The sequence below is a fragment of the Oncorhynchus masou genome, chromosome 33, assembly GCF_036934945.1.
Source record: "Oncorhynchus masou masou isolate Uvic2021 chromosome 33, UVic_Omas_1.1, whole genome shotgun sequence".
NCBI lineage: Eukaryota > Metazoa > Chordata > Actinopteri > Salmoniformes > Salmonidae > Oncorhynchus > Oncorhynchus masou.
The window spans coordinates 11384750-11408934 of NC_088244.1; the positions used below are offsets into that span (position 1 = coordinate 11384750).

The window sequence follows — 24185 nt, forward strand, 5'->3', positions numbered from 1 at the left end:
TAGCGAGCACCACTGCTAACTAGCTAGCCATTTCACATCGGTTACACACAGATGAAGCAATCTCTATTGCACTTCACACTGCAATTTCCCACCTGGACAAAAGGAACACCTACGTGAGAATGCTTGACTACAGCTCAGCGTTCAACACACCAGTGCCCTCCAAGCTTATCACTAAGCTAAGGACCCTGGGACTGAACACCTCCCTCTGCAACTGGATCCTGGACTTCCTGATGGGCCGCCCCATGTGCTGATGGTAGGAAACAACACATCCACCACACAAGACTCCAACCCTATCATTAAGTTTGCCAACAATGCAACGATGGCAGGCCTGATCACCGAGGTCAGATACCTGACAGCGTGGTGCCAGGACAACCTCTCCCTCAACGTGAGCAAGACCAAGGAGCTAATCGTGGACTTCAGGAAATGGAGGGCCAATCACACCCCCATTCAGATCGACAGGGCTGTAGTGGAGCAGCTCGAGAACTTCAAGTTCCTTGGTGTCCACATCACTAAGAACCTATCATGGTCCAAAAACACCAATACAGTTGTGAAGAGAGAACGACAACGGCTATTCCCCCTCTGGAGGCTGAAAGGATTTAGCAATGGACCTCAGATCCTCAAAAGTTCTAAACCTGCACCATCGAGAGCATCCTGACTAGTTGCATCAACGCTTGGTATGGCAACTGCTCGGCATCCAACCGCAAGGCGCTATAGAGGGTAGACCTCTATACCAGGCGGTGTTAGAGGAAGGCCCTAAAAATTGTCAAAGACTCCAGCCACCGAAGTCATAGACTGTTCTCTCTGCTATTGCATGGCAAGCGGTACCGAATCACCAAGTCTAGGTCCAAAAGGCTCCTGAACAGCTTCTACTCCCAAGCCATAAGACTGCTGAACAGTTCATCAAATGGCTACCAGGACTATTTGCATTGAACCCTTATTTTATTATAATACTTTTTTGAACTGACTCTCTTGCACAGGCTCAATGTATACTCAATGGACTCTACCCACACACATAACACACTGACACTCCAACACACACACCCTGCTGCTATTCTCTGTTTATTATCTATGCCAAGTCACTTTACCCATACCGACATGCACATGTTACCTCAATTACCTTGTACTCCTGCACATTGACTCTGGAACCAGTACCCCTTGTATACAGTCTCCTTATTGTTTTAAAAATGTTATTTTTATTTTATTTAAACAGGCAAGTCAGTTAAGAACAAATTCTTATTTAAAATGACAGCCTATCCCGGCCAAACACGGACAATGCTGGGCCAATTGTGTGCCGCCCTATGGGACTCCCAATCACAGCCAGTTAGGATACAGCCTGGATTCAAACCAGGGACTGTAGTGATGCCTCTTGCACTGAGATGCAGTGCCTTAGAGCGCTGCACTACTCGTGCACTCATTGTGTTACCGCTGCTGCGCCTTCTTCACAACGCTGTCTGTGTGCGTGGACCAATTCAGTTTGTCTGTGATGTGTACGCCGAGGAACTTAACTTATTACCCTCTCCACTACTGTCCAGTTGATGTGGATAGGGGGGGTGCTCCCTCTGCTGTTTCCTGAAGTCCACAATCATCTCCTTTGTTTTGTTGACGTTGAGTGTGAGGTTATTTTCCTGACATCACACTCTGAGGGCCCTCACTTCCTTCCTGTTGGCCGTCTCGTCGTTGTTGGTAATCAAGCCTACCACTGTAGTGTCGTCCGCAAACTTGATGATTGAGTTGTAGGCGTGCGTTGCCGCGCAGTCGTGGGTGAACAGGGAGTACAGGAGAGGGCTCAGAATGCACCCTTGTGGGGCCCCAGTGTTGAGGATCAGCGGGGTGGAGATGTTGTTACCTACCCTCACCACCTGGGGGCGGCCCGTCAGGAAGTCCAGTACCCAGTTGCACAGGGCGGGGTCGAGACCCAGGATCTCGAGCTTGATGACGAGTTTGGAGGGTACTATGGTGTTAAATGCTGAGCTGTAGTCGATGAACAGCATTCTCACATAGGTATTCCTCTTGTCCAGATGGGTTAGGGCAGTGTGCAGTGTGGTTGCGATTGCGTCGTCTGTGGACCTATTGGGGCGGTAAGCAAATTGGAGTGGGTCTCGGGTGTCAGGTAGGGTGGAGGTGATATGGTCCTAGACTAGTCTCTCAAAGCACTTCAAGATGACAGAAGTGAGTGCTACGGGGCGGTAGTCGTTTAGCTCAGTTACTTTAGCTTTCTTGGGAACAGGAATAATGGTGACCCTCTTGAAGCATGTGGAAACAGCAAACTGGGATAAGGATTGATAGAATATGTCCGTAAAACACATGAGGAAAGGGTTAAGGTTTGTGTTTAGGGCAGGCATGCCAAGGTTCCCGGATAGCACTGACCGGGAATTTTTGCAATCAATCACACAAGTTCTTCCATATTGACATCATTATAATGAATTGATCAGTTATCTCCAGTGTTTGTTTATTTACAACATTGAAATTGTGCATGCTACAATCCAATGCAGTTGTATCTGCTATATATATACCTATAACTACCATTTAAAAGGTCTTCAGAGGTTTAACACTCATTTGAAACGCCATTTCCTGCGTCTTTTAGCGTTTTTACAGGTCAAAACATAGAAGTTCAGCAGATGTAAACATTTACGTCAATCCCCTATTCACAAAGAACGGTTTTTGCTCGTTCTTACCGGGGCCACATTCAGTTGCCAAACGTTTTCGGACGTTGCAGACATAAATTAAATTAATAGAGCCGACATGAGTCCTTGTTTTTACAAGCCATAGAAGCATGTTTCTTCTATATATCACATGTCGATCTGAATGTTCCAAAACGCTGTGTCCCGATGAACGCGCCCCTGCACTCAATATCCCCTGAATGGGCCAAGGCAATGGTACAGTCCACAGTCTTAGCTTGTTGAATGGAATTTGGGTCATTCCACTGTAAGCTTTTCCTATTCTATTAGGGTAATATGAGGAATTTATATACATTTTGAATAGCTTCCATTGATAGAGACTTAGTTAAAAATACCCAGACATAACGGACATAATAAAAACACTGTGGAATGTCACACGACCGGACTTGGGGCTGGTAAGCGAATGCGTAATTAACGGATCTCCACCTCTCCAATCAGCCGGAGTGAGTGACTCCAGAATCTATTCGCAGCTGCTCTACTACCCTCCGCATTTGGAACTGAACAGCTGCTAAAACGTTTGAACAATTTTTCAGAATGCGAACAGGGCATGCTGTCAGACAGGGGCGAACCGGTGCTGTATCTCAACCAGCAGAATAATGGCTGAGGACTATTGGGAGAGCACACTGGCTTTGGGATATTTTTGCTAAGATTACAAGGGCATACGGGATCTCGCGTCCTCGGGTAAGCGACAAAGCAGTCTGTCCTTGTTGCGCAAAACGGTATTTACACCGGGTTGGTTAGCTAGAATACGATTTAAAAAAAATGTTTTTGTCAGTAGCTACGTTCCGCCGAAAATACTTGATAGCTTGTTGCAGCAACCACTGTTGATGTCAAAAGATCGGTTTACTGTACCTCCCACTTTTAAAGCTCCTCAATCACACGTATTACAATAATTCAACATTGTCTTTGTTGAAGAATAAAACATGTCCAAATGGCATGTCCGTGATCACTGCTTTCTAATCATTCGTAGACTTTGAATCGCTTTCATTCCAATGCATAATCATGCGTAAATGAAACATGTTGCGAGCTAGCTGGAGTTTAGCTAGGAAGGGCCGAGCTGTGCGCAGCCACTGACGCTAGCTTGATAGCTATCGCTAACTAACTAGATCATTTATTAACTTGTTAACGGCGATTACTTTTCTGTCGTGTACCATTGGTTTCTATTGCACACATTAGCTGAATGATTCTTGCATTATAGCTACGAAACCTCATAAAGCTAAACAGCTTAACCAGCTAAAGCTAGGTCACAAATCCTTATTTAGGATATCCCTTCAAAATGAATCGTGCGTACATAATGTGATGGACGTAACGCTACCGGGTATGTTCCTATCCTGGTCAGCTAGCTATAGTCAGTTTGTTTAGTTTTTGTCAGTTGGGAACCCAGCAAACTTAAGGGTCTTTTGGGATGCCATTGGGGAGACCCTCTACACTGTGTGAATAGCTAATTTGCCTGCTTGCATGCAATTTCTAATGTCTTGCTTGTTTTTGTCATGATTACCCCGGTTACATATGAGCTAAGGATGCACGACTAGCTGCTATGTTGTTGATTAACTGCAGCCACAAACCTCCAGGGTGCTCGTCACCTGCTGTTGACAACCTGGGCATTGCCTTCAAAACGTCATCTTGATGTTGAGCTGTCCCATCAGTACCAGGCAGGCAGGCAGCCCTGTCGGATTCGCATAGGCGGGCAGGCAGCACTGTCAGATTCTCATGGTCACACTGCTCCATGTCAACAAGGTTCATGATGCACCCGTTTTAAAAGAATGTGAACACAGACACATAGGGACAACTAGACCTATCTGAGAGGATGCCAGTGCACCTGGCCAGTTTCTGTGCTCGTGCTGTGTTTTTGTTTTTTTGTTTTATTTCTACAATTGTAAAGCGACTTTGGGTCCTTGAATAGCGCTAGATCCCATTTTATTCTTATCATCATTATTATTAAGGCCAGGCTTGCCTAAAAATGATTTCTGAGAATTATTCAGACAGGCACTTGGTTTTATTTTACATTTAGCCTAACTGCACAGGACAAGTTAAGTTTAATGTTTCAAACACAAAGTAAATAGCCTCTTAAAATCAAATACCTCTTTGGAGTGTCTTCATCTATGATTTCACTTCTAGATTTCCCTGCAATGGATGCCAGAGGAGGGGAACCTTACTCCACTCTCACCATCCAAAGTATTCCAACTATTTCAAATGTTTTCTCTGTGAATCCTTTGTGAAAAATATGACTTAGTTTAGCTAATGGTCAGTCAGCGACATACCCAATAGCCTTTCCAACAACAGTAGAACCACTTTAGATTGTTGAGATAATGATGACATTCTCAACATACCTCAGGGTCTTAGTATAAACAAAGAAATTCTTACACCAGGGCTATCTAAGCCCCATAAGATTACCCTGTCCGCCCTCATGCTCACCCCATGCCTCCAAAGTCTACAGCACTAATACAACTGTCACAAGATAGCCTAGAAGTGCCCATTTTCTTCGGATGGACAGCGTTCAGAGTGCATACAGAAGAAGTCCCTTTTTAGGCCAATATGCAATTTAATGGGTCACCAAGCGTCTAGCCTTCAGAAGAGAAGCTTTGGAGCTGAAACTGTTGGGCATCGTCGTGCCAAATTGAGTCATTAGTCACAAGGCAAAAACATGGGCTTCTGGAGGTTTGGCACAACTTTAGTAGTCGGCCCAGTCCTGAATATCTCCCAGATGCTCAAGAGACTAACTGCTATTTTTTTCCCATTGGTATTTAGTATTTGCTTTTTCAGTACTATTTGAAAGATAAGTTGAGATGTAGTTTTCAAGGTCATTGAACATGTCTGTTTTCTAGTGGTTTGCTTTGTATTGCAATGCAGAGTAAAATCAATACATGTGCTGTGATGCCAGGGGAGAACGACTGCCCCTTCTTATTGAAGCCAGGGAAGTTTAAGTCCGACCGCGGTTCTGCAGGCATTGTTAGCAGAAAACAAGATTCTCCATTATAGTGAATGAAAAAATGTCAGTCTTTGTTTAAATATACAGTACCAGGCAAAAGTTTGGACACCTTCTCATTCAAGGGTCTTTCTTTATTTTTACTATTTTCTACATTGTAGAATAATAGTGAACACATCACATCTATGAAAGAACACATATGAAATCATGTAGTAACCAAATAAGTGTTAAACAAATCAACATTTATTTTATATTTGAGATTCTTCAAAGTAGCCACCCTTTGCCTTGCTGACAGCTTTGCACACTCTTGGCATTCTCTCAACCAGCTTCATGAGGTAGTCACCTGGAATGCATTTCAATTAACAGGTGTACCTTGTTAGTTTGTGGAATTTCTTTCTTAATGCGTTTGAGCCAATCAGTTGTGTTGTGACAAGGTAAAGGTGGTATATAGAAGACAGCCCTATCTGGTAAAAGACCAAGTCCATATTATGGCAAGAACAGCTCAAATAAGCAAAGAGAAACAACCGTCCATCAGAACTTTGAAAGTTTCTTCAAGTGCAGTCGCAAAAACCATTAAGCGCTATGATGAAACTGGCTCTCATGAGGACCGTCACAGGAAAGGAAGACCCAGAATTATCTGCTTCAGAGGATAAGTTAGAGTTTAACTGCACCTCAGATTGCAGCCCAAATAAATACTAACAGACACACCTCAATATCAACTGTTCATTGAGACTATGTGAATCAGGTCTTCCTTTCCTGTGTCGGTCGAATTGCTGCAAAAAAACCATTACTAAAGGACACCAATAAGAAGAGACTTGCTTGGGCCAAGAAAGACAAGCAATGTACATTAGACCTGTGGAAATCTGTCCTTTCATCTGATGATTCCAAATGTTATATTTTTGGTTCCAACCGCCGTGTCTTTGTGAGGTGATGAGTAGGTTAACGGATGATCTCCGCATACGTGGTTCCCACCGTGAAGCATGAAGGAGGAGGTGTGGGGGTGCTTGCTGGTGATACTGTCTGTGATGTATTTATAATTCAAGGCACACTTAACCAGCATGGCTACCACAGCATTCTGCAGCGATACCATCCCTTCTGGTTTGTGCTTAGTGGGACTATCATTTGATTTTCAACAGGACAATGACCCAAAACACACCTCCAGGCTGTGTAAGGGTTATTTGACCAAGAAGAAGAGTGATGGTGCTGCATCAGATCACCTGCCCTTCACAATCACCTGGCCTCCACAATCACCTGGCCTCCACAATCACCTGGCCTCCACAATCACCTGGCCTCCACAATCACCCAATCTCAACCAAATTGGGATGAGTGGGATCGCAGAGGAAAGGAAAAGCTGCAAACAAGTGCTCAGTATATGTGGGAAATCCTTCAAGGCTGTTGGAAAAGCATTCCAGGTGAAGCTGGTGGAGAGAATGCCTTCAAGGCAAAGGGTGGCTACTTTGAAGAATTTCAAAGTCTAACACTTTTTTTGGGTTACATGATTCCAAGTGTTATTTCATAGTTTGTATGTTTTCACTATTTACAATGTAGAAAATAGTAAAAATTACGAAAAACCCTTGAATGAGTAGGTGCCCAAACTTTTTAAAACATTTTTTTTTTAAATAAAAAATTATACACCTTTTTCTTCCCAATTTCATGGTATCCAATTGTTTTTAGTAGCTACTATCTTGTCTCATCGCTACAACTCCCATACGGGCTCGGGAGAGACAAAGGTTGAAAGTCATGCGTCCTCCGATACACAACCCAACCCAGCGTGCACTGCGCCCGGCCCGCCACAGGAGTCACTGGTGCGCGATGAGTCAAGGATATCCCTACCGGCCAAGCCCACCCTAACCCGGACGACGCTGGGCCAATTGTCAGACCTCCCGGTACAGCGCCCTTAAACCACTGCGCCACCCGGGAGGCCCACGTGCCCAAACTTTTGACTGGTACTGTATATATATTTTTAAGACCATCATGGTACCAGTAATTGCTTCTGAAACACTAGATGTATGTCCTCCTTCTGTCACACACAGAAGAAGTTACAAGGATCATTCAGTTGCTAATGGAAGCCTGCAGTACCCTGGTCAGCCTTCAACTTGAGTTACTTAATGAGAGGGGTCAGCACTGAGCTAACCTCAATGTCATTTCCAGGAGTAGCTCAAACTGTGCATGTTATGTCTCAATGAATCGTTATCTTAACCGATTTTATATGGCTTCAATGCGCTAATGAATCTTCACATAGGAAAGAATGGTGTCACGTGATCAATGGCATTGTCCATTCATATATACAGTCTTTGTGTGTTGCCCAGTATAGGCAAAGTCTGAATGATGAGAGCTCCCTTAATAGCAAAATACTATCATTAGTGTCAAATCCAACCACTGAGTTCTCATCAGTTTTTAATCCAAATGAAGCAGCTTCTCTTCTCGAGGCCTAAACATTTATCTTATTTGACTACTGAGGAGTGAATGACCTGTCATCCTTTGACTGTTGTAGAGGATAATGAATATGATGTGTCAATCTTTGTTAGTAGTTCCCCCTACAGGACAGGTTAACAACTGTTTAACAATGTGTTTGTTTGCTTGTGTCTGTCTATGCCCTCAGAGAGCTTGAACTGTGGCTACCCCTCCGCCCTCTGCGTCTCGGCCCCCGCCCTCCGCGTCTCGCCCCCCACCCTCCGCATCCCGCCCCCCGCTGCCCCCTCTGATGGACCGCATGAGGAAGATCAAGCGGCAGCTGTCCCTCACCCTGAGGGGGGGCAACAGTGGGGATAAGACCAGTGAGACCATCAGCCCTCAGGACACAGCGCACAGTCACAGTGACTCCGGTACAGTGGCTGATACAAACCAACACACACAATAACTCTGGTACAGTGGCTGATACAAACCAACACAATGACTCCAGTAGAGGCTGACCCATACCAAGTTACCTATACAATGACTCCAGTAGAGGCTGACCCATACCAAGTTACCTATACAATGACTCCAGTAGAGGCTGACCCATACCAAGTTACCTATAAAATGACTCCAGTATAGGCTGACCCCTACCAAGTTACCTATAAAATGACTCCAGTATAGGCTGACCCCTACCAAGTTACCTATACAATACAATTACTCCAGTACAGGCTGACCCCTACCAAGTTACCTATACAATACAATGACTCCAATAGAGGCTGAGCCCTACCAAGTTACCTATACAATGACTCCAGTAGAGGCTGACCCCTACCAAGTTACAGTGGGGCAAAAAAGTATTTAGTCAGCCACCAATTGTGCAAGTTCTCCCACTTAAAAAGACGAGAGAGGCCTGTAATTTTCGTCATAGGTACACTTCAACTATGACAGACAAAATGAGAAAAAAAATCCAGAAAATCACATTGTAGGATTTTTCATGACTTTATTTGCAAATCATGGTGGAAAATAAGCATTTGGTCACCTACAAACAAGCAAGATTTCTGGCTCTCACAGACCTGTATCTTCTTCTTTAAGAGGCTCCTCTGTCCTCCACTCGTTACCTGTATTAATGGCACCTGTTTTAACTTGATATCAGTATAATTGTTAGGAAATGGAAGACATACAAGACCACTGATAATCTCCCTTGATCTGGGGCTCCACGCAAGATCTCACCCCGTGGGGTCAAAATGATCACAAGAATGGTGAGCAAAAATCCCAGAACCACACGCGGGGACCTAGTGAATGACCTGCAGAGAGCTGGGACCAAAGTAACAAGGCCTACCATCAGCTAGGGCATTGAAGATGAAACGTGACTGGATCTTTCAGCATGACACAATGATCCCAAACACACCGCCCGGGCAATGAAGGAGTGGCTTCGTAAGAAGCATTTCAAGGTCCTGGAGTGGCCGAGCCAGTCTCCAGATTTCAACCCCATAGTTGAAAGTCCGTGTTGCCCAGCAACAGCCCCAAAACATCACTGCTCTAGAGGAGATATGCATGGAGGAATGGGCCAAAATACCAGCAACAGTGTGTGAAAACCTTGTGAAGACTTACAGAAAACGTTTGACCTCTGTCATTGCCAACAAAGGGTATTGACCAAATACTGTTGTTATTGACCAAATACTTATTTTCCACCATAATTTGCAAATAAATTCACTAAAAATCCTACAATGTGATTTTCTGGATTCTTTTCTCTCATTTTGTCTGTCATAGTTGAAGTGTACCTATGATGAAAATTACAGGCCTCATCTTTTTAAGTGGGAGAACTTGCACAATTGGTGGCTGACTAAATACTTTTTTGCCCCACTGCACCTATACAATACAATGACTCCAGTATAGGCTGACCTCTACCAAGTTACCTATACAATACAATGACTCCAGTATAGACTGACCCCTACCAAGTTACCTATACAATGACTCCAGTATAGGCTGACCCCTACCAAGTTACCTATACAATGACTCCAGTATAGGCTGACCTCTACCAAGTTACCTATCCAATACAATGACTCCAGTATAGACTGACCCCTACCAAGTTACCTATACAATGACTCCAGTATAGGCTGACCCCTACCAAGTTACCTATACAATACAATGACTCCAGTATAGGCTGACCTCTACCAAGTTACCTATACAATACAATGACTCCAGTATAGACTGACCCCTACCAAGTTACCTATACAATGACTCCAGTATAGGCTGACCCCTACCAAGTTACCTATACAATACAACTGTAGGATACTTCACCCCTGAATTATTATACTGCAACAACTAATATGGCAGTATCTTTGACCAATTAGGCCTCATTGTCAAAGAAGTAATAACAAGTGAAACTGCAGACAGCTTTGTAGTTCAATGTGCAGAATATTTAGTTTAGTTTGGACCATCTTTATGCTCAAGGCGGAGTTATTTTATCCTTCTTATAATGGTGATATGAAAAACCAAAATGGTGCGATGAAAAGCTTTCAAATTTACTGATTCAACTGTTTTCTTACCAGAGACATATTGTGTCATCTCCAAATGTTTACAGCTGTACTATATATATCATATATATCCCATTTAGCAGACGCTTTTGTCCAAAGCGACTTACAAGTCGGCTGGGGCCACTACTTTTACATATGGGTGGTCCCAGCGGGAATCGAACCCACGACACTTGGCGTTGCAAGCGCCATGCTCTACCGACTGAGCCACACAGGACCCCACAGGACCCCTGAAATATGTACTCATACATATTTCAATTAGGTCTGCTGGAAAAGGTTACATTTTCTTTCTTTCTTATACAAGCATGCCACACATGACTGGGTGACCTGAAACCAATGATGACTCAGTATCATTTGTGGGAGTACTGTACATGCAACAGAGTAGTGTCACTCTTGTGCAAAGCTCTGCAGTGCAAACATTACACCCTTTTATGGCTTCTCTGCTACTTGGGATACATGGTTTAGGGTAGTGGTAGGTCTTACCTTACCATCACTCCACAGTGGGTGTTCCTAAATTCAATCTGGAGTGCTTAGTGCGCTCGTAAATGCATCAGTTATTCTGCGCTCTGGCACACTCAGACGAGAGTGCTCTGAAATTGGAGTAGCTATAGCCAGAGTGAATTTGCGAACGCACCCACAGATTCACACACAAAATAGGCCATAGCTACACCTTTCCAAATCCTATATGGCTCCACCCTGAAGGATCTGGTGATGATGGGGTGGGTGTTTGTGTGATAACGGTGCTTCTGGTTCCTGCTTGCTATTCTTAATTTAATCCGACGCATGTCTCTTCCAGCATGGCTCTCTGTGTTCTAATACTGGCTGTATTGATGCTGTCTCAGGAGGTTTCAATGAAACAACTTCAGTCTATTCTCCTCAACTTGACTCCCTGGTGGGAAAAAAACTTAAGAATTTGTGCAATAAAACCAGTCAACATTTTGAATTAAAAAAATACATTGAAAAACTGTTTAGAATGAAAAATTAATTTGTGAAGTAATGAATAAAGTGCTGTTGCATAATATAATTTACCATCAACTGTGTCCATAAGAGATTATTAGAGGCAGTAAGCATGGGCCACATCTGGCTTGTACAATGCAATGAAACCAGTTCATGCAGCTCAGAAACTTCTCAGTAACCCTGTTACTAATACTGAAGGTTTTCCTTGTCAATTGACCCCATATTTTTTTTTTGTCTTCCAGTGTGTATTAACCTCTTTTGGAAAGTGAATCGCATGCTCTGAAAGATGGACATTTGTACGTGTTTCCCCGGTTCATTTGGTTAATCCTTTAATTTCAAGTTAGCGGCTCTCTTCTTTCCTTCCCTGTTTCTTCTCATCTTAACCACCATTACTCTGTTCTTCTCTACCAAATGTTACTGCCTACTTCTGTAACATTTCCACTTTTCTCCCCAATACTACATCTTCATCCATGACTTTAATTTGTTTTTCTGTTTTATTTTTCTCTTCTTTCTTTCTACACCCCTTCCCCCTTTTTGTTGTCCTGTCTTCATCCCAATCATGATCTGTTTCCTCTTTCATTTGCTTTGAACCCCTGTCCCCGATCATACCATGCCCTGCCGTGCCCTGTGTCCCCCGTCCACCTCACAACCACCTCCACCTGCATTGTCCTTCGTGACTCCCACCCGTACCCCATTCCTCCCTCCTGTGTGTGTCTCCCCTGTGTCTCTGCCTCCCCACCCTTCTCTCTCCCAGAGACCATGTCAGTGCGGGGCAGTGGCACTGGCAGTTTGCGGGGTTCAGTGCGAGGCAGTGGTGGTGGAGGCTCGTTCAGCATGCACTCCCTGCTCCAGTCGTACGGCTCCGCCCTGCGCCGACCACACAGCCTGGGCCGCAGCCTCAGCTCCTATCTCAACCACACCACACGCCTGGGTACAAAACACTTGGCCCACACAGGGAAGGGGAATGTGTGTGTGTGTCTGCTCTGGGAGTGTGTTTGTGACCTCTGGCTACAAGTGTGTGAGTGTGTATGTTAAGGGTGTGTCGTTATGACTGGTCATGTTATAGACTTTACAGAGCCTTCAGAAAGTATTCACACCCCTTTGACTTATTCCGCATTTTCTTGTTTCAGCCTGATTTCAAAATTGTCTAAATGTATATATTTTTTCTACGCACAATACCCCATAATGACATAGTGAAAACATGTTTTAAAATGTGTTGAAAAGGAAATATCACTCTGTATCCGTTTCGCACATCTGGATTCTGGGATTTTCTCCCGTTCTTCCTTGCAGATTTTCTCAAGTTCTGTTAAGTTATGTGGGGAGCTGCAGTGAACAGCAATCTTCAAGTCTTTCTCCAGATTTTCAATGGGATTCAGGTCTGGGCTTTGGCTGGGTAAAATCTTCACCCCCTGTCTAAGGTCGTTTATACTCTGAAGCAGGTTCTCATCAAGGATTTGGCTGTATTTGGCTTCTTCTATCCATACCAGTCTCCTAGTCCCTGCTGCTGAAAAGCATCCCCATAGCATGACGCTGCCACCAGCATGCATCACGGTAGGGATGGTGTTAGATAGCACTTTGCATTCAGTTGAGTTACATTTTTGTTTCATCAGATCACAGCATCTTTTGCCGTATGATCTGTCTTTCACGTGCCTTTTTGCAAACTCCAGGCGTGCTGTCATGTGCCTTTTTCCAAACTCCAGGCGTGCTGTCATGTGCCTTTTTCCAAACTCCAGGCGTGCTGTCATGTGCCTTTTCTCAGGAGTGACTGCTGTCTGGTCACTCTCCCATGAAGCCCAGATTGCTAAAGTGCTGTAGAGACTTGTCCTTCTGGCAGGTTCTCCCGTCTCAGCCAAAGAACTCTGTAGTTCTGTCCGAGTGGTCATTGGGTTCTTGGTCATCTCCCTGACCCAGGCCCTTCTTGCCCAATGTCTCAGTGTGGTCAGACAGCCAGCTCTAGGTCTAGGTAGTTACATTATTTCCCAATGATGGAGACCACTGTGCTCTTGGAAACTTTCAACACTCTACAAGTTGTTTTATACCCTTCTCCAGATATTTTTATTTAACTAGACAAGTCAGTTAAGAACAAATTCTTATTTTCAATGACTGCCTAGGAACAGTGGGTTAACTGCCTGTACAGGGGCAGAACGACAGATTTGTACCTTGTCAGCTCGGGGATTCGAACTTGCAACCAACGCTCTAACCACTAGGCTACCCCGCTACCCCAATATATGCCTCATCACAATACTATCTTGGAGATCTATGGGCCATTCCTTGGACTTCATGGTATAGTTTCTGCTCTGACATGCACTGTCAACTGTGGGACCTTATATAGACAGGTGTGTTACTTTCCAAATCATGTCCAATCAATTAAATTTACCTCAGGTGGACTCCAATCATGTTGAATAAACTCAAGGATGATCAATAGAAACAGGATGCACCTGAGCTCCATTTGGATTGTCATAGCAAAGGGGCGTGGCTACTTACAGAAATATTTAATTTACATACTGTATTTCATTTTTCAATATATTTGCAAACATTTCACTTTGTCATTATGTGGTATTGTGTGTAGATGGGCAAAACATTTCATATTTAATCCATGTTGAAATCAGGCTGTAACGCAACAAAATGTGCAATAAGTCAAGGGGTATGAATACTTTCTGAAGACACTATATATGCCTGTTTTTTTGTCCTAGTATGCGATTAAGTTAATTACATAATTTGAATACTATTTGGAGAGTAGATTTAAAAGCTGATAAGCACATCACACCAGTGCTGTATAACAAGTTAACAACAGTGAGCGAAACCTCTAATAGTTGTAGTGGGAGACAACAGCGAGAAAACAAAATGATAAGACATCAGCGAAGAAGTGCTTTACCTCTCAAATCTTACTGTGATGTTACCGCATGCTCCCCTCCTGGTGCCTTTGAACCAAAACGTTTCCCAGAAAGCAAACGTATAATGAAAGTTAACAGACACAGGGCGAGTAAAACATTATTGTCAAAGGTAGTAAGATTATGATCGTTAGATTGCGATAGGACATTGAGAGCTGGTAACCCTAGCACTCTTCCATGTGGACCAGGAGTTGAGTGTTGCTGTGTGTTTGTACAGAGATAGTTCATGAAGATGTGAAGATCGGCTCTGATGGGGAGAGTGACCAGGTCTCGGCCACCTCTTCTGATGAAGGTCACAGTCCTGTCAGGGTCCGCCTCAGGAACAACTCTGTACGCAAGATATCCACCGAGGTACACACACTCTCACACACACAGACTCACACACTCTCTCTTATAACACTAGTAACACATGAGGTGTTTTATCCTAACTTCTAACCTTTAACTTCTAATCTTCAACCTCTAACCTTTTATCTTTTCTGTTAGGATATCAACAAGCGGTTGTCCTTGCCTGCGGACATCCGTCTCCCAGATGGCTACCTGGAGAAGTTCTGTCTGAACAGTCCTCTTTTTGACAAACCTCTGAGCCGGAGGCTAAGGAGAGTCTCCCTGGTAGGTTACTGCCCCCTCCCTCTCTGTCCTCCTCTGTCTCCCTGGTAGGTTACTGCCCCCTCCCTCTCTGTCCTCCTCTGTCTCCCTGGTAGGTTAATGCCCCCTCCCTCTCTGTCCTCCTCTATGTCTCCCTGGTAGGTTACTGCCCCCTCCCTCTCTGTCCTCCTCTATGTCTCCCTGGTAGGTTACTGCCCCCTCCCTCTCTGTCCTCCTCTATGTCTCCCTGGTAGGTTACTGCCCCCTCCCTCTCTGTCCTCCTCTATGTCTCCCTGGTAGGTTACTGCCCCCTCCCTCTCTGTCCTCCTCTATGTCTCCCTGGTAGGTTACTGCCCCCTCCCTCTCTGTCCTCCTCTATGTCTCCCTGGTAGGTTACTGCCCCCTCCCTCTCTGTCCTCCTCTATGTCTCCCTGGTAGGTTACTGCCCCCTCCCTCTCTGTCCTCCTCTATGTCTCCCTGGTAGGTTACTTCCCTCTCTGTCCTCCTCTATGTCTCCCTGGTAGGTTACTGCCCTCTCTGTCCTCCTCTATGTCTCCCTGGTAGGTTACTGCCCTCTCTGTCCTCCTCTATGTCTCCCTGGTAGGTTACTGCCCTCTCTGTCCTCCTCTATGTCTCCCTGGTAGGTTACTGCCCTCTCTGTCCTCCTCTATGTCTCCCTGGTAGGTTACTGCCCTCTCTGTCCTCCTCTATGTCTCCCTGGTAGGTTACTGCCCTCTCTGTCCTCCTCGTCCTCTATGTCCTCATGCTCACTCTGTCTGGCCCATGCTTTTTTCATGAGCTGTCTTGTCCCTGTGTGTTGAGCTCTTAAGACTCTCCCTCTTGCATTTTAGTTATTGTATTTTCATGTGCACTACAATTTTGTTCTCCCTTGCGGTTATGCCTTGCTATACTGTTCCTCCACCATTTTCTTTCATTATATTTATTCAAGGTCAGAGCTTACACATTCACTGCCAAACATCTCAACAGAAGTGGTTGCATGTGTCCTGATGAGATTGACCTTCTTTGTATCATCTTCCTGGATAAAGCCAGTCTCGTAGTTCATCTTCCTGGATAAAGCCAGTCTTGTAGTTCATCTTCCTGGATAAAGCCAGTCTTGTAGTTCATCTTCCTGGATAAAGCCAGTCTTGTAGTTCATCTTCCTGGATAAAGCCAGTCTCGTAGTTCATCTTCCTGGATAAAGCCAGTCTCGTAGTTTGTAACAATGTTCTGGAGTCTGTCTGTCTGTCATATTTGTGAATAACAAAGCATGTTCTCATTCTGTGATTTTACATGTGGTAAGACTTCTAGAATCCACTAAAGATACAATGTGTTTTTTCTCTCAGTCCGAGATTGGCTTTGGGAAGCTGGAGACCTATGTGAAGCTGGATAAGCTAGGAGAGGTATGCTGTTTACAAACATATACATTGACATTACCCTACCCCTTAGTCATTGTTTATTTGCTCTTAACCTCTGCTGCCAAACATTTGTCCTGGCAGTGTTGAGGTTTGCTTCTGCTACTGTTCACATGTACTGTATGCACTGCTTTTATGATGTGCTCCTACTGTAGTCTGTATGTAAGTATTATCTCTCTCCCAGGGAACCTATGCCACGGTATACAAAGGGCGCAGCAAGCTGACTGACAACCTGGTGGCTCTGAAAGAGATCCGATTGGAGCATGAGGAGGGGGCTCCCTGCACTGCCATCAGAGAAGGTGGGACGCCACACCACCACAGGGTGGGCACTGGGCATAGTCGGGTGGGCCTGAGCCTGGGCCTCCAGCTAAAAATAAAACCCAACAGGTTGGAAAGTGGAAACCAGAGCAAGCCAAGGGAGCACTGGCTATTTCCAGGATTGACCTCAGTCAACCACAGTTGCTACTGCTGACCTCTGATATGGAAAGAGTTGAGGCATGCTGTATAAGTATTTTTTTTAAATCATGCGTTGGTTATCTCTCTCCCCCAGTGTCTCTGCTGAAGGATCTGAAACACGCGAACATAGTGACCCTCCATGACATCATCCACACGCAGAAGTCTCTCACACTGGTCTTTGAGTACCTGGTGAGTCATCGTCCACACAGGAAGGAGGAGAAGCACAAGAGCATCTGACAGCGCGTCACACACGCTGTTCATCTGTCGACTCCTTACATTTTGAATGAAAACAAATCCAAAATGAATTTGTTTGTGCCAGTGTCAAAGTTGTGTAAATGATTTGTGATTTGTCACGCAGGATAAAGACCTTAAGCAGTATCTGGAGGACTGTGGCAACTCTATCCACATGCACAATGTGAAGGTGAGGCACTCATCAGCCTACAGTACCTTGATACATGATTTCCCTTACATTCTTGAGCATGTATCATAAAACGGAATTCTATCATTCCAGTCCGATGTGTACATCTACTCAACAGTAGATGAAATGGCACGGTGCCAATAGTTTTTAAATGTGTAGTTAGTGATTAGTAGGGTCTTCACTGGTGTCTTTTGTCTTTGCACATTGTTTCCCAGTGTCTCTCTCACCTACAGTATACCTCTCACCTACAGTATACCTCTCACCTACAGTATACCTCATGTCTGAGTGTGTCCCTATGGCTCTCTCACCTACAGTATACCTCTCACCTACAGTATACCTCTCACCTACAGTATACCTCTCACCTACAGTATACCTCATGTCTGAGTGTGTCCCTATGGCTCTCTCACCTACAGTATACCTCTCACCTACAGTATACCTCTCACCTACAGTATACCTCTCATGTCTGAGTGTCTCCCTATGGGTCTCTCACCGACAGTATACCTCTCACCTACAGTATACCTCTCACCTACAGTATACCTCTCACCTACAGTATACCTCTCACCTACAGTATACCTCTCATGTCTCAGTGTCTCCCTATGGCTCTCTCACCTACAGTATACCTCTCACCTACAGTATACCTCTCACCTACAGTATACCTCTCACCTACAGTATACCTCATGTCTGAGTGTGTCCCTATGGCTCTCTCACCTACAGTATACCTCTCACCTACAGTATACCTCTCACCTACAGTATACCTCTCACCTACAGTATACCTCTCATGTCTGAGTGTGTCCCTGTGTCTCAGTGTGTCCCTGTGTCTCTCTCACCTACAGTATACCTCTCACCTACAGTATACCTCTCACCTACAGTATACCTCTCACCTACAGTATACCTCTCACCTACAGTATACCTCTCATGTCTCAGTGTCTCCCTATGGCTCTCTCACCTACAGTATACCTCTCACCTACAGTATACCTCTCACCTACAGTATACCTCTCACCTACAGTATACCTCTCATGTCTGAGTGTGTCCCTGTGTCTCAGTGTGTCCCTGTGTCTCTCTCACCTACAGTATACCTCTCACCTACAGTATACCTCTCACCTACAGTATACCTCTCACCTACAGTATACCTCTCATGTCTCAGTGTGTCCCTATGGCTCTCTCACCTACAGTATACCTCTCACCTACAGTATACCTCTCACCTACAGTATACCTCTCATGTCTCAGTGTGTCCCTATGGCTCTCTCACCTACAGTATACCTCTCACCTACAGTATACCTCTCACCTACAGTATACCTCTCACCTACAGTATACCTCTCACCTACAGTATACCTCTCATCTACAGTATACCTCTCAGCTACAGTATACCTCTCATGTCTCAGTGTGTCTCAGTGTGTCTCAGTGTGTCTCAGTGTGTCTCAGTGTGTCTCAGTGTGTCCCTGAGTCTCAGTGTGTCCCTGTGTCTCTGGGTGTCCCTGTGTCTCTGGGTGTCCCTGTGTCTCTGGGTGTCCCTGTGTGTCCCTGTGTCTCAGTGTGTTCCTGTGTCTCAGTGTGTCCCTGTGTCTCAGTGTGTCTCAGTGTGTCTGTGTGTCCCTGTGTCTCAGTGTGTCCCTGTGTCTCAGGTTGTCCCTGTGTCTCAGGTTGTCCCTGTGTCCCTGTGTCTCAGGTTGTCCCTGTGTCTCAGGTTGTCCCTGTGTCTCAGGTTGTCCCTGTGTCTCAGGTTGTCCCTGTGTCTCAGTGTGTCCCTGTGTCTCAGTGTGTCCCTGTGTCCCTGTGTCTCTGGGTGTCCCTGTGTCTCTGGGTGGTCTGTGGTATTGTCATGTCTTTGCAGACTTCTTATCTCATGTCTGTTACTGTGCCTCTCCTCCTCAGCTCTTCCTGTTCCAGCTGCTGCGCGGCCTCAACTACTGCCACCGCCGCAAAGTCCTCCACAGAGACCTCAAACCCCAGAACCTGCTCATCAACGACCGCGGAGAGCTCAAACTGGCTGACTTTGGTCAGTACCTCCAACTGTACAGACAGTCTTATCACCACACCTCAGAAGTCTCTGTGGAACCAGAGTGTTATCTGTAGTGCTTCAGTTTAACGTTCTCAATAATTGAGAGTAACGACGAAACAATGTGTTCAGAAAAAAAGGACATCCATTTTTTTGTTGGTATTATGACAGAGTTTTGCCGGTGTAATAAGCCAATATGCCCCAAGAGCCTCTCCCACAAACTGTCATGTAAAAATGTTAAGCTACTTTCAAATGTTTTGTCTCAGGCCTGGCCCGGGCTAAGTCCATTCCCACCAAGACATACTCCAACGAGGTGGTGACGCTATGGTACCGTCCCCCAGACATCCTCCTAGGAAGCACTGACTACTCAACGCAGATAGATATGTGGTAAGAATAAACTATTGGTCTTAGCCAATCGGGTTGATATTGATGTTTCGTTAGAACATTCTGTTCTAAAATGTCAGTGAAGTTGTTATAGTAACGCTATATTATGACTCTGTAGGGGAGTGGGTTGTATCTTCTATGAGATGTCTACAGGCCGCCCCCTGTTTCCTGGTTCCACAGTGGAGGAGGAGCTGCACTTCATCTTTAAACTGCTAGGTGAGACTGTACCCCCGTCACTGCCCAACTTGGTCCATGGTGTGGCCCTGCCCTTTTGAAGGAGAGGAGACGGGGAGAAATGGCTTTTGGCACCATTGAGATGGCTAAGGATATAAAACATCCCTTCCTTTTCAATGTCTTGAGAGTTGAAGCACTTGTTTGTGTCTGCTCCAGGTACACCCAATGAGACATCCTGGCCTGGAATCACCTCCAATGAGGAATTCATCTCATACAACTACCCCCGGTACAGAGCCGACTGTCTACGGAATCACACACCAAGGTGATGCAGTGCTCGGCACTGTGACTGTTTATGACACGTTAGACCTGCTCGTTCAATGAGAGTTACTTTAATTTATTGTATATTTGTTGTTTATTCCTAGACTGGACAATGAAGGAGTGGAACTGCTGTCCAAACTGCTGCAGGTGAGACCACCCCTGTGGCAACATCATCGTCATTGACAAACTCCCATCTCACCTTTTTAGATAATCTTTCTGATCGTCCTGGAGGTGTTCGTTGCCATGAGCGACAGTAGAGTGAAGCTGTGTGTCCGTCTGTGTTTCAGTTTGAGGGAAAGAAGCGCATCTCAGCAGAGGCCGCCATGAGGCATCTATACTTCCACAGTCTGGGAGACCGAGTCATCACACTGCCTGACAGTGAGTTGGCCTTCACTCCTCCACACATGACTCACACACATCATTAACAGCAGTGTAGTGTCATGTCATTGGTAAATAATTGTATAATATGAACTTATCCTCTCCTAGCTACATCAATATTTTCACTTCAAGACATTCAGCTGGAGAAGGAGCCCGGCTGTAGAAGCAGCTCCTTGTCTGACTCAGGTAAGTTCCTCTCTTTACAGTTGTATTTCATCCCATAAATGAAATGTCTTATTTTAATGTCCCAACTTCCTTGTACAAAATGTAAACTTAATGGCTACATCACTGTGTTCCAGAGCTCGTACAGGGATGCCTAAGGTTCCGGCACACCTTAGGTATATTCAGTTCGCTTCCTTCTCTCATGAGGAGGCCGCGAACCACCCCCCCCTTTCCCCTCTGATGCACTTCAATGTGTCAGTCCATCATCCCATGGCTTTTAACAAGGAATATGTAACCATTCTCAAAACACCTCCTTAGATTTTGAGGCTAGAAGAATATTGTATGTCAAGAGTACATTACATTATATTGAGAACTTTACATTATGTCAAGACTACTTTACATTATGTCAAGACTACTTTACATTATGTCAAGACTACTTTACATTATGTCAAGACTGCTTTACATTATGTCAAGACTGCTTTACATTATGTCAAGACTACTTTACATTATGTCAAGACTACTTTACATTATGTCAAGACTACTTTACATTATGTCAAGACTACTTTACACAATACTTGACATTTATTTACATGTGTACATCCGTACAGAGCACGTTAGGTGGTCTTCACTTTCAATGGAAATTCCCACTGTTCATTGTAATACACACTCATACACAATAATGTAAAGAAAGGAGTAGTAAGAGCAGTGCTCTCAGATATTTAAGTATGCTAGGCAAGCTTTTTTTATGCCAATTTATTTTGGGGCTCATGAACATAGCCTCAGACGTTTGTTAGAAATGAACACAAACAGCATGCATCACTAAACAGCACCTTGACTACAAGACTATCCTCGAACAAACACCAAGTCACATCACACCAACAGGGCTAGTGCACAGTACTCCACCTCTGAATGGTTATAGGTTTTATTTGCTAAAATAGCTGTTTCTGGTTGTTCCCCTGTTCTTCCTGGTTGTGTTTGATTTGTTGAAAACATGCTTGCCCTCAGCTCTGACTCAGGGGCATTCAGTCCCCTGGTCATTATACGTTGTAGTCAGCCCAGCTCAGACCTGGTGCGTTGTAGTCAGCCCAGCTCAGACCTGGTGCGTTGTAGTCAGCCCAGCTCAGACCTGGTCATTATATGTTGTAGTCAGCCCAGCTCAGACCTGGTCATTATATGTTGTAGTCAGCCCAGCTCAGACCTGGTCATTATATGTTGTAGTCAGCCCAGCTCAGACCTGGTCATTATATGTTGTAGTCAGCCCAGCTCAGACCTGGTCATTATATGTTGTAGTCAGCCCAGCTCAGACCTGGTGCGTTGTAGTCAGCCCAGCTCAGACCTGGTGCGTTGGAGTCAGCCCAGCTCAGACCTGGTCATTATATGTTGTAGTCAGCCCAGCTCAGACCTGGTCATTATACGTTGTAGTCAGCCCAGCTCAGACCTGGTCATTATATGTTGTAGTCAGCCCAGCTCAGACCTGGTCATTATATGTTGTAGTCAGCCCAGCTCAGACCTGGTCATTATATGTTGTAGTCAGCCCAGCTCAGACCTGGTCATTATGCGTTGTAGTCAGCCCAGCTCAGACCTGGTCATTATATGTTGTAGTCAGCCCAGCTCAGACCTGGTCATTATACGTTGTAGTCAGCCCAGCTCAGACCTGGTCATTATACGTTGTAGTCAGCCCAGCTCAGACCTGGTCATTATACGTTGTAGTCAGCCCAGCTCAGACCTGGTCATTATACGTTGTAGTCAGCCCAGCTCAGACCTGGTCATTATATGTTGTAGTCAGCCCAGCTCAGACCTGGTCATTATGCGTTGTAGTCAGCCCAGCTCAGACCTGGTCATTATGCGTTGTAGTCAGCCCAGCTCAGACCTGGTGCGTTGTAGTCAGCCCAGCTCAGACCTGGTGCGTTGTAGTCAGCCCAGCTCAGACCTGGTGCGTTGTAGTCAGCCCAGCTCAGACCTGGTCATTATACGTTGTAGTCAGCCCAGCTCAGACCTGGTCATTATGCGTTGTAGTCAGCCCAGCTCAGACCTGGTCATTATGCGTTGTAGTCAGCCCAGCTCAGACCTGGTCATTATACGTTGTAGTCAGCCCAGCTCAGACCTGGTCATTATACGTTGTAGTCAGCCCAGCTCAGACCTGGTCATTATGCGTTGTAGTCAGCCCAGCTCAGACCTGGTCATTATGCGTTGTAGTCAGCCCAGCTCAGACCTGGTCATTATACGTTGTAGTCAGCCCAGCTCAGACCTGGTGCTTTGTAGTCAGCCCAGCTCAGACCTGGTGCGTTGTAGTCAGCCCAGCTCAGACCTGGTCATTATATGTTGTAGTCAGCCCAGCTCAGACCTGGTCATTATGCGTTGTAGTCAGCCCAGCTCAGACCTGGTCATTATGCGTTGTAGTCAGCCCAGCTCAGACCTGGTGCGTTGTAGTCAGCCCAGCTCAGACCTGGTCATTATACGTTGTAGTCAGCCCAGCTCAGACCTGGTGCGTTGTAGTCAGCCCAGCTCAGACCTGGTGCGTTGTAGTCAGCCCAGCTCAGACCTGGTGCGTTGTAGTCAGCCCAGCTCAGACCTGGTCATTATACGTTGTAGTCAGCCCAGCTCAGACCTGGTCATTATGCGTTGTAGTCAGCCCAGCTCAGACCTGGTCATTATGCGTTGTAGTCAGCCCAGCTCAGACCTGGTCATTATACGTTGTAGTCAGCCCAGCTCAGACCTGGTCATTATACGTTGTAGTCAGCCCAGCTCAGACCTGGTCATTATGCGTTGTAGTCAGCCCAGCTCAGACCTGGTCATTATGCGTTGTAGTCAGCCCAGCTCAGACCTGGTCATTATACGTTGTAGTCAGCCCAGCTCAGACCTGGTGCTTTGTAGTCAGCCCAGCTCAGACCTGGTGCGTTGTAGTCAGCCCAGCTCAGACCTGGTCATTATATGTTGTAGTCAGCCCAGCTCAGACCTGGTCATTATGCGTTGTAGTCAGCCCAGCTCAGACCTGGTCATTATATGTTGTAGTCAGCCCAGCTCAGACCTGGTCATTATACGTTGTAGTCAGCCCAGCTCAGACCTGGTCATTATACGTTGTAGTCAGCCCAGCTCAGACCTGGTGCGTTGTAGTCAGCCCAGCTCAGACCTGGTGCGTTGTAGTCAGCCCACCTCAGACCTGGTGCGTTGTAGTCAGCCCAGCTCAGACCTGGTCATTATGCGTTGTAGTCAGCCCAGCTCAGACCTGGTCATTATACGTTGTAGTCAGCCCAGCTCAGACCTGGTCATTATACGTTGTAGTCAGCCCAGCTCAGTCCTGGTCATTATACGTTGTAGTCAGCCCAGCTCAGACCTGGTCATTATATGTTGTAGTCAGCCCAGCTCAGACCTGGTCATTATATGTTGTAGTCAGCCCAGCTCAGACCTGGTCATTATATGTTGTAGTCAGCCCAGCTCAGACCTGGTCATTATGCGTTGTAGTCAGCCCAGCTCAGACCTGGTCATTATATGTTGTAGTCAGCCCAGCTCAGACCTGGTCATTAT

The 24185-nt window shown here is 45.5% G+C and overlaps 1 protein-coding gene and 1 non-coding gene across 4 annotated transcripts in view; one reads left to right on the plus strand and one right to left on the minus strand.

Annotated features, from left to right (window-relative positions):
* Positions 1–2904: 2904 nt before the first annotated feature.
* The window catches only part of cdk16 (cyclin dependent kinase 16), a 33268-nt gene continuing 11987 nt past the window's right edge, over positions 2905–24185 (plus strand). Inside the window, exons 1-17 of one of the 3 annotated variants that reach the window (XM_064956436.1) lie at positions 2905–3073; positions 3212–3359; positions 8207–8429; positions 12241–12417; positions 14595–14728; positions 14861–14986; positions 16306–16362; positions 16559–16673; positions 16925–17019; positions 17189–17251; positions 19121–19244; positions 19511–19631; positions 19747–19844; positions 20019–20124; positions 20225–20267; positions 20408–20498; positions 20607–20684. In XM_064956436.1, the coding sequence (XP_064812508.1) occupies positions 8309–8429; positions 12241–12417; positions 14595–14728; positions 14861–14986; positions 16306–16362; positions 16559–16673; positions 16925–17019; positions 17189–17251; positions 19121–19244; positions 19511–19631; positions 19747–19844; positions 20019–20124; positions 20225–20267; positions 20408–20498; positions 20607–20684 (1549 nt within the window). In that variant the 5' untranslated portion in view covers positions 2905–3073; positions 3212–3359; positions 8207–8308. Of the gene's footprint in view, positions 3074–3103; positions 3360–8206; positions 8430–12240; positions 12418–14594; positions 14729–14860; positions 14987–16305; positions 16363–16558; positions 16674–16924; positions 17020–17188; positions 17252–19120; positions 19245–19510; positions 19632–19746; positions 19845–20018; positions 20125–20224; positions 20268–20407; positions 20499–20606; positions 20685–20797; positions 20837–24185 lie in introns of those variants that run through there. The other 2 variants (XM_064956438.1, XM_064956437.1) reach the window with 2 other exon arrangements.
* trnaa-ugc (transfer RNA alanine (anticodon UGC)) lies at positions 10673–10748 on the minus strand. The gene has a single exon. It is a non-coding gene; the product is annotated as a tRNA-Ala (tRNA).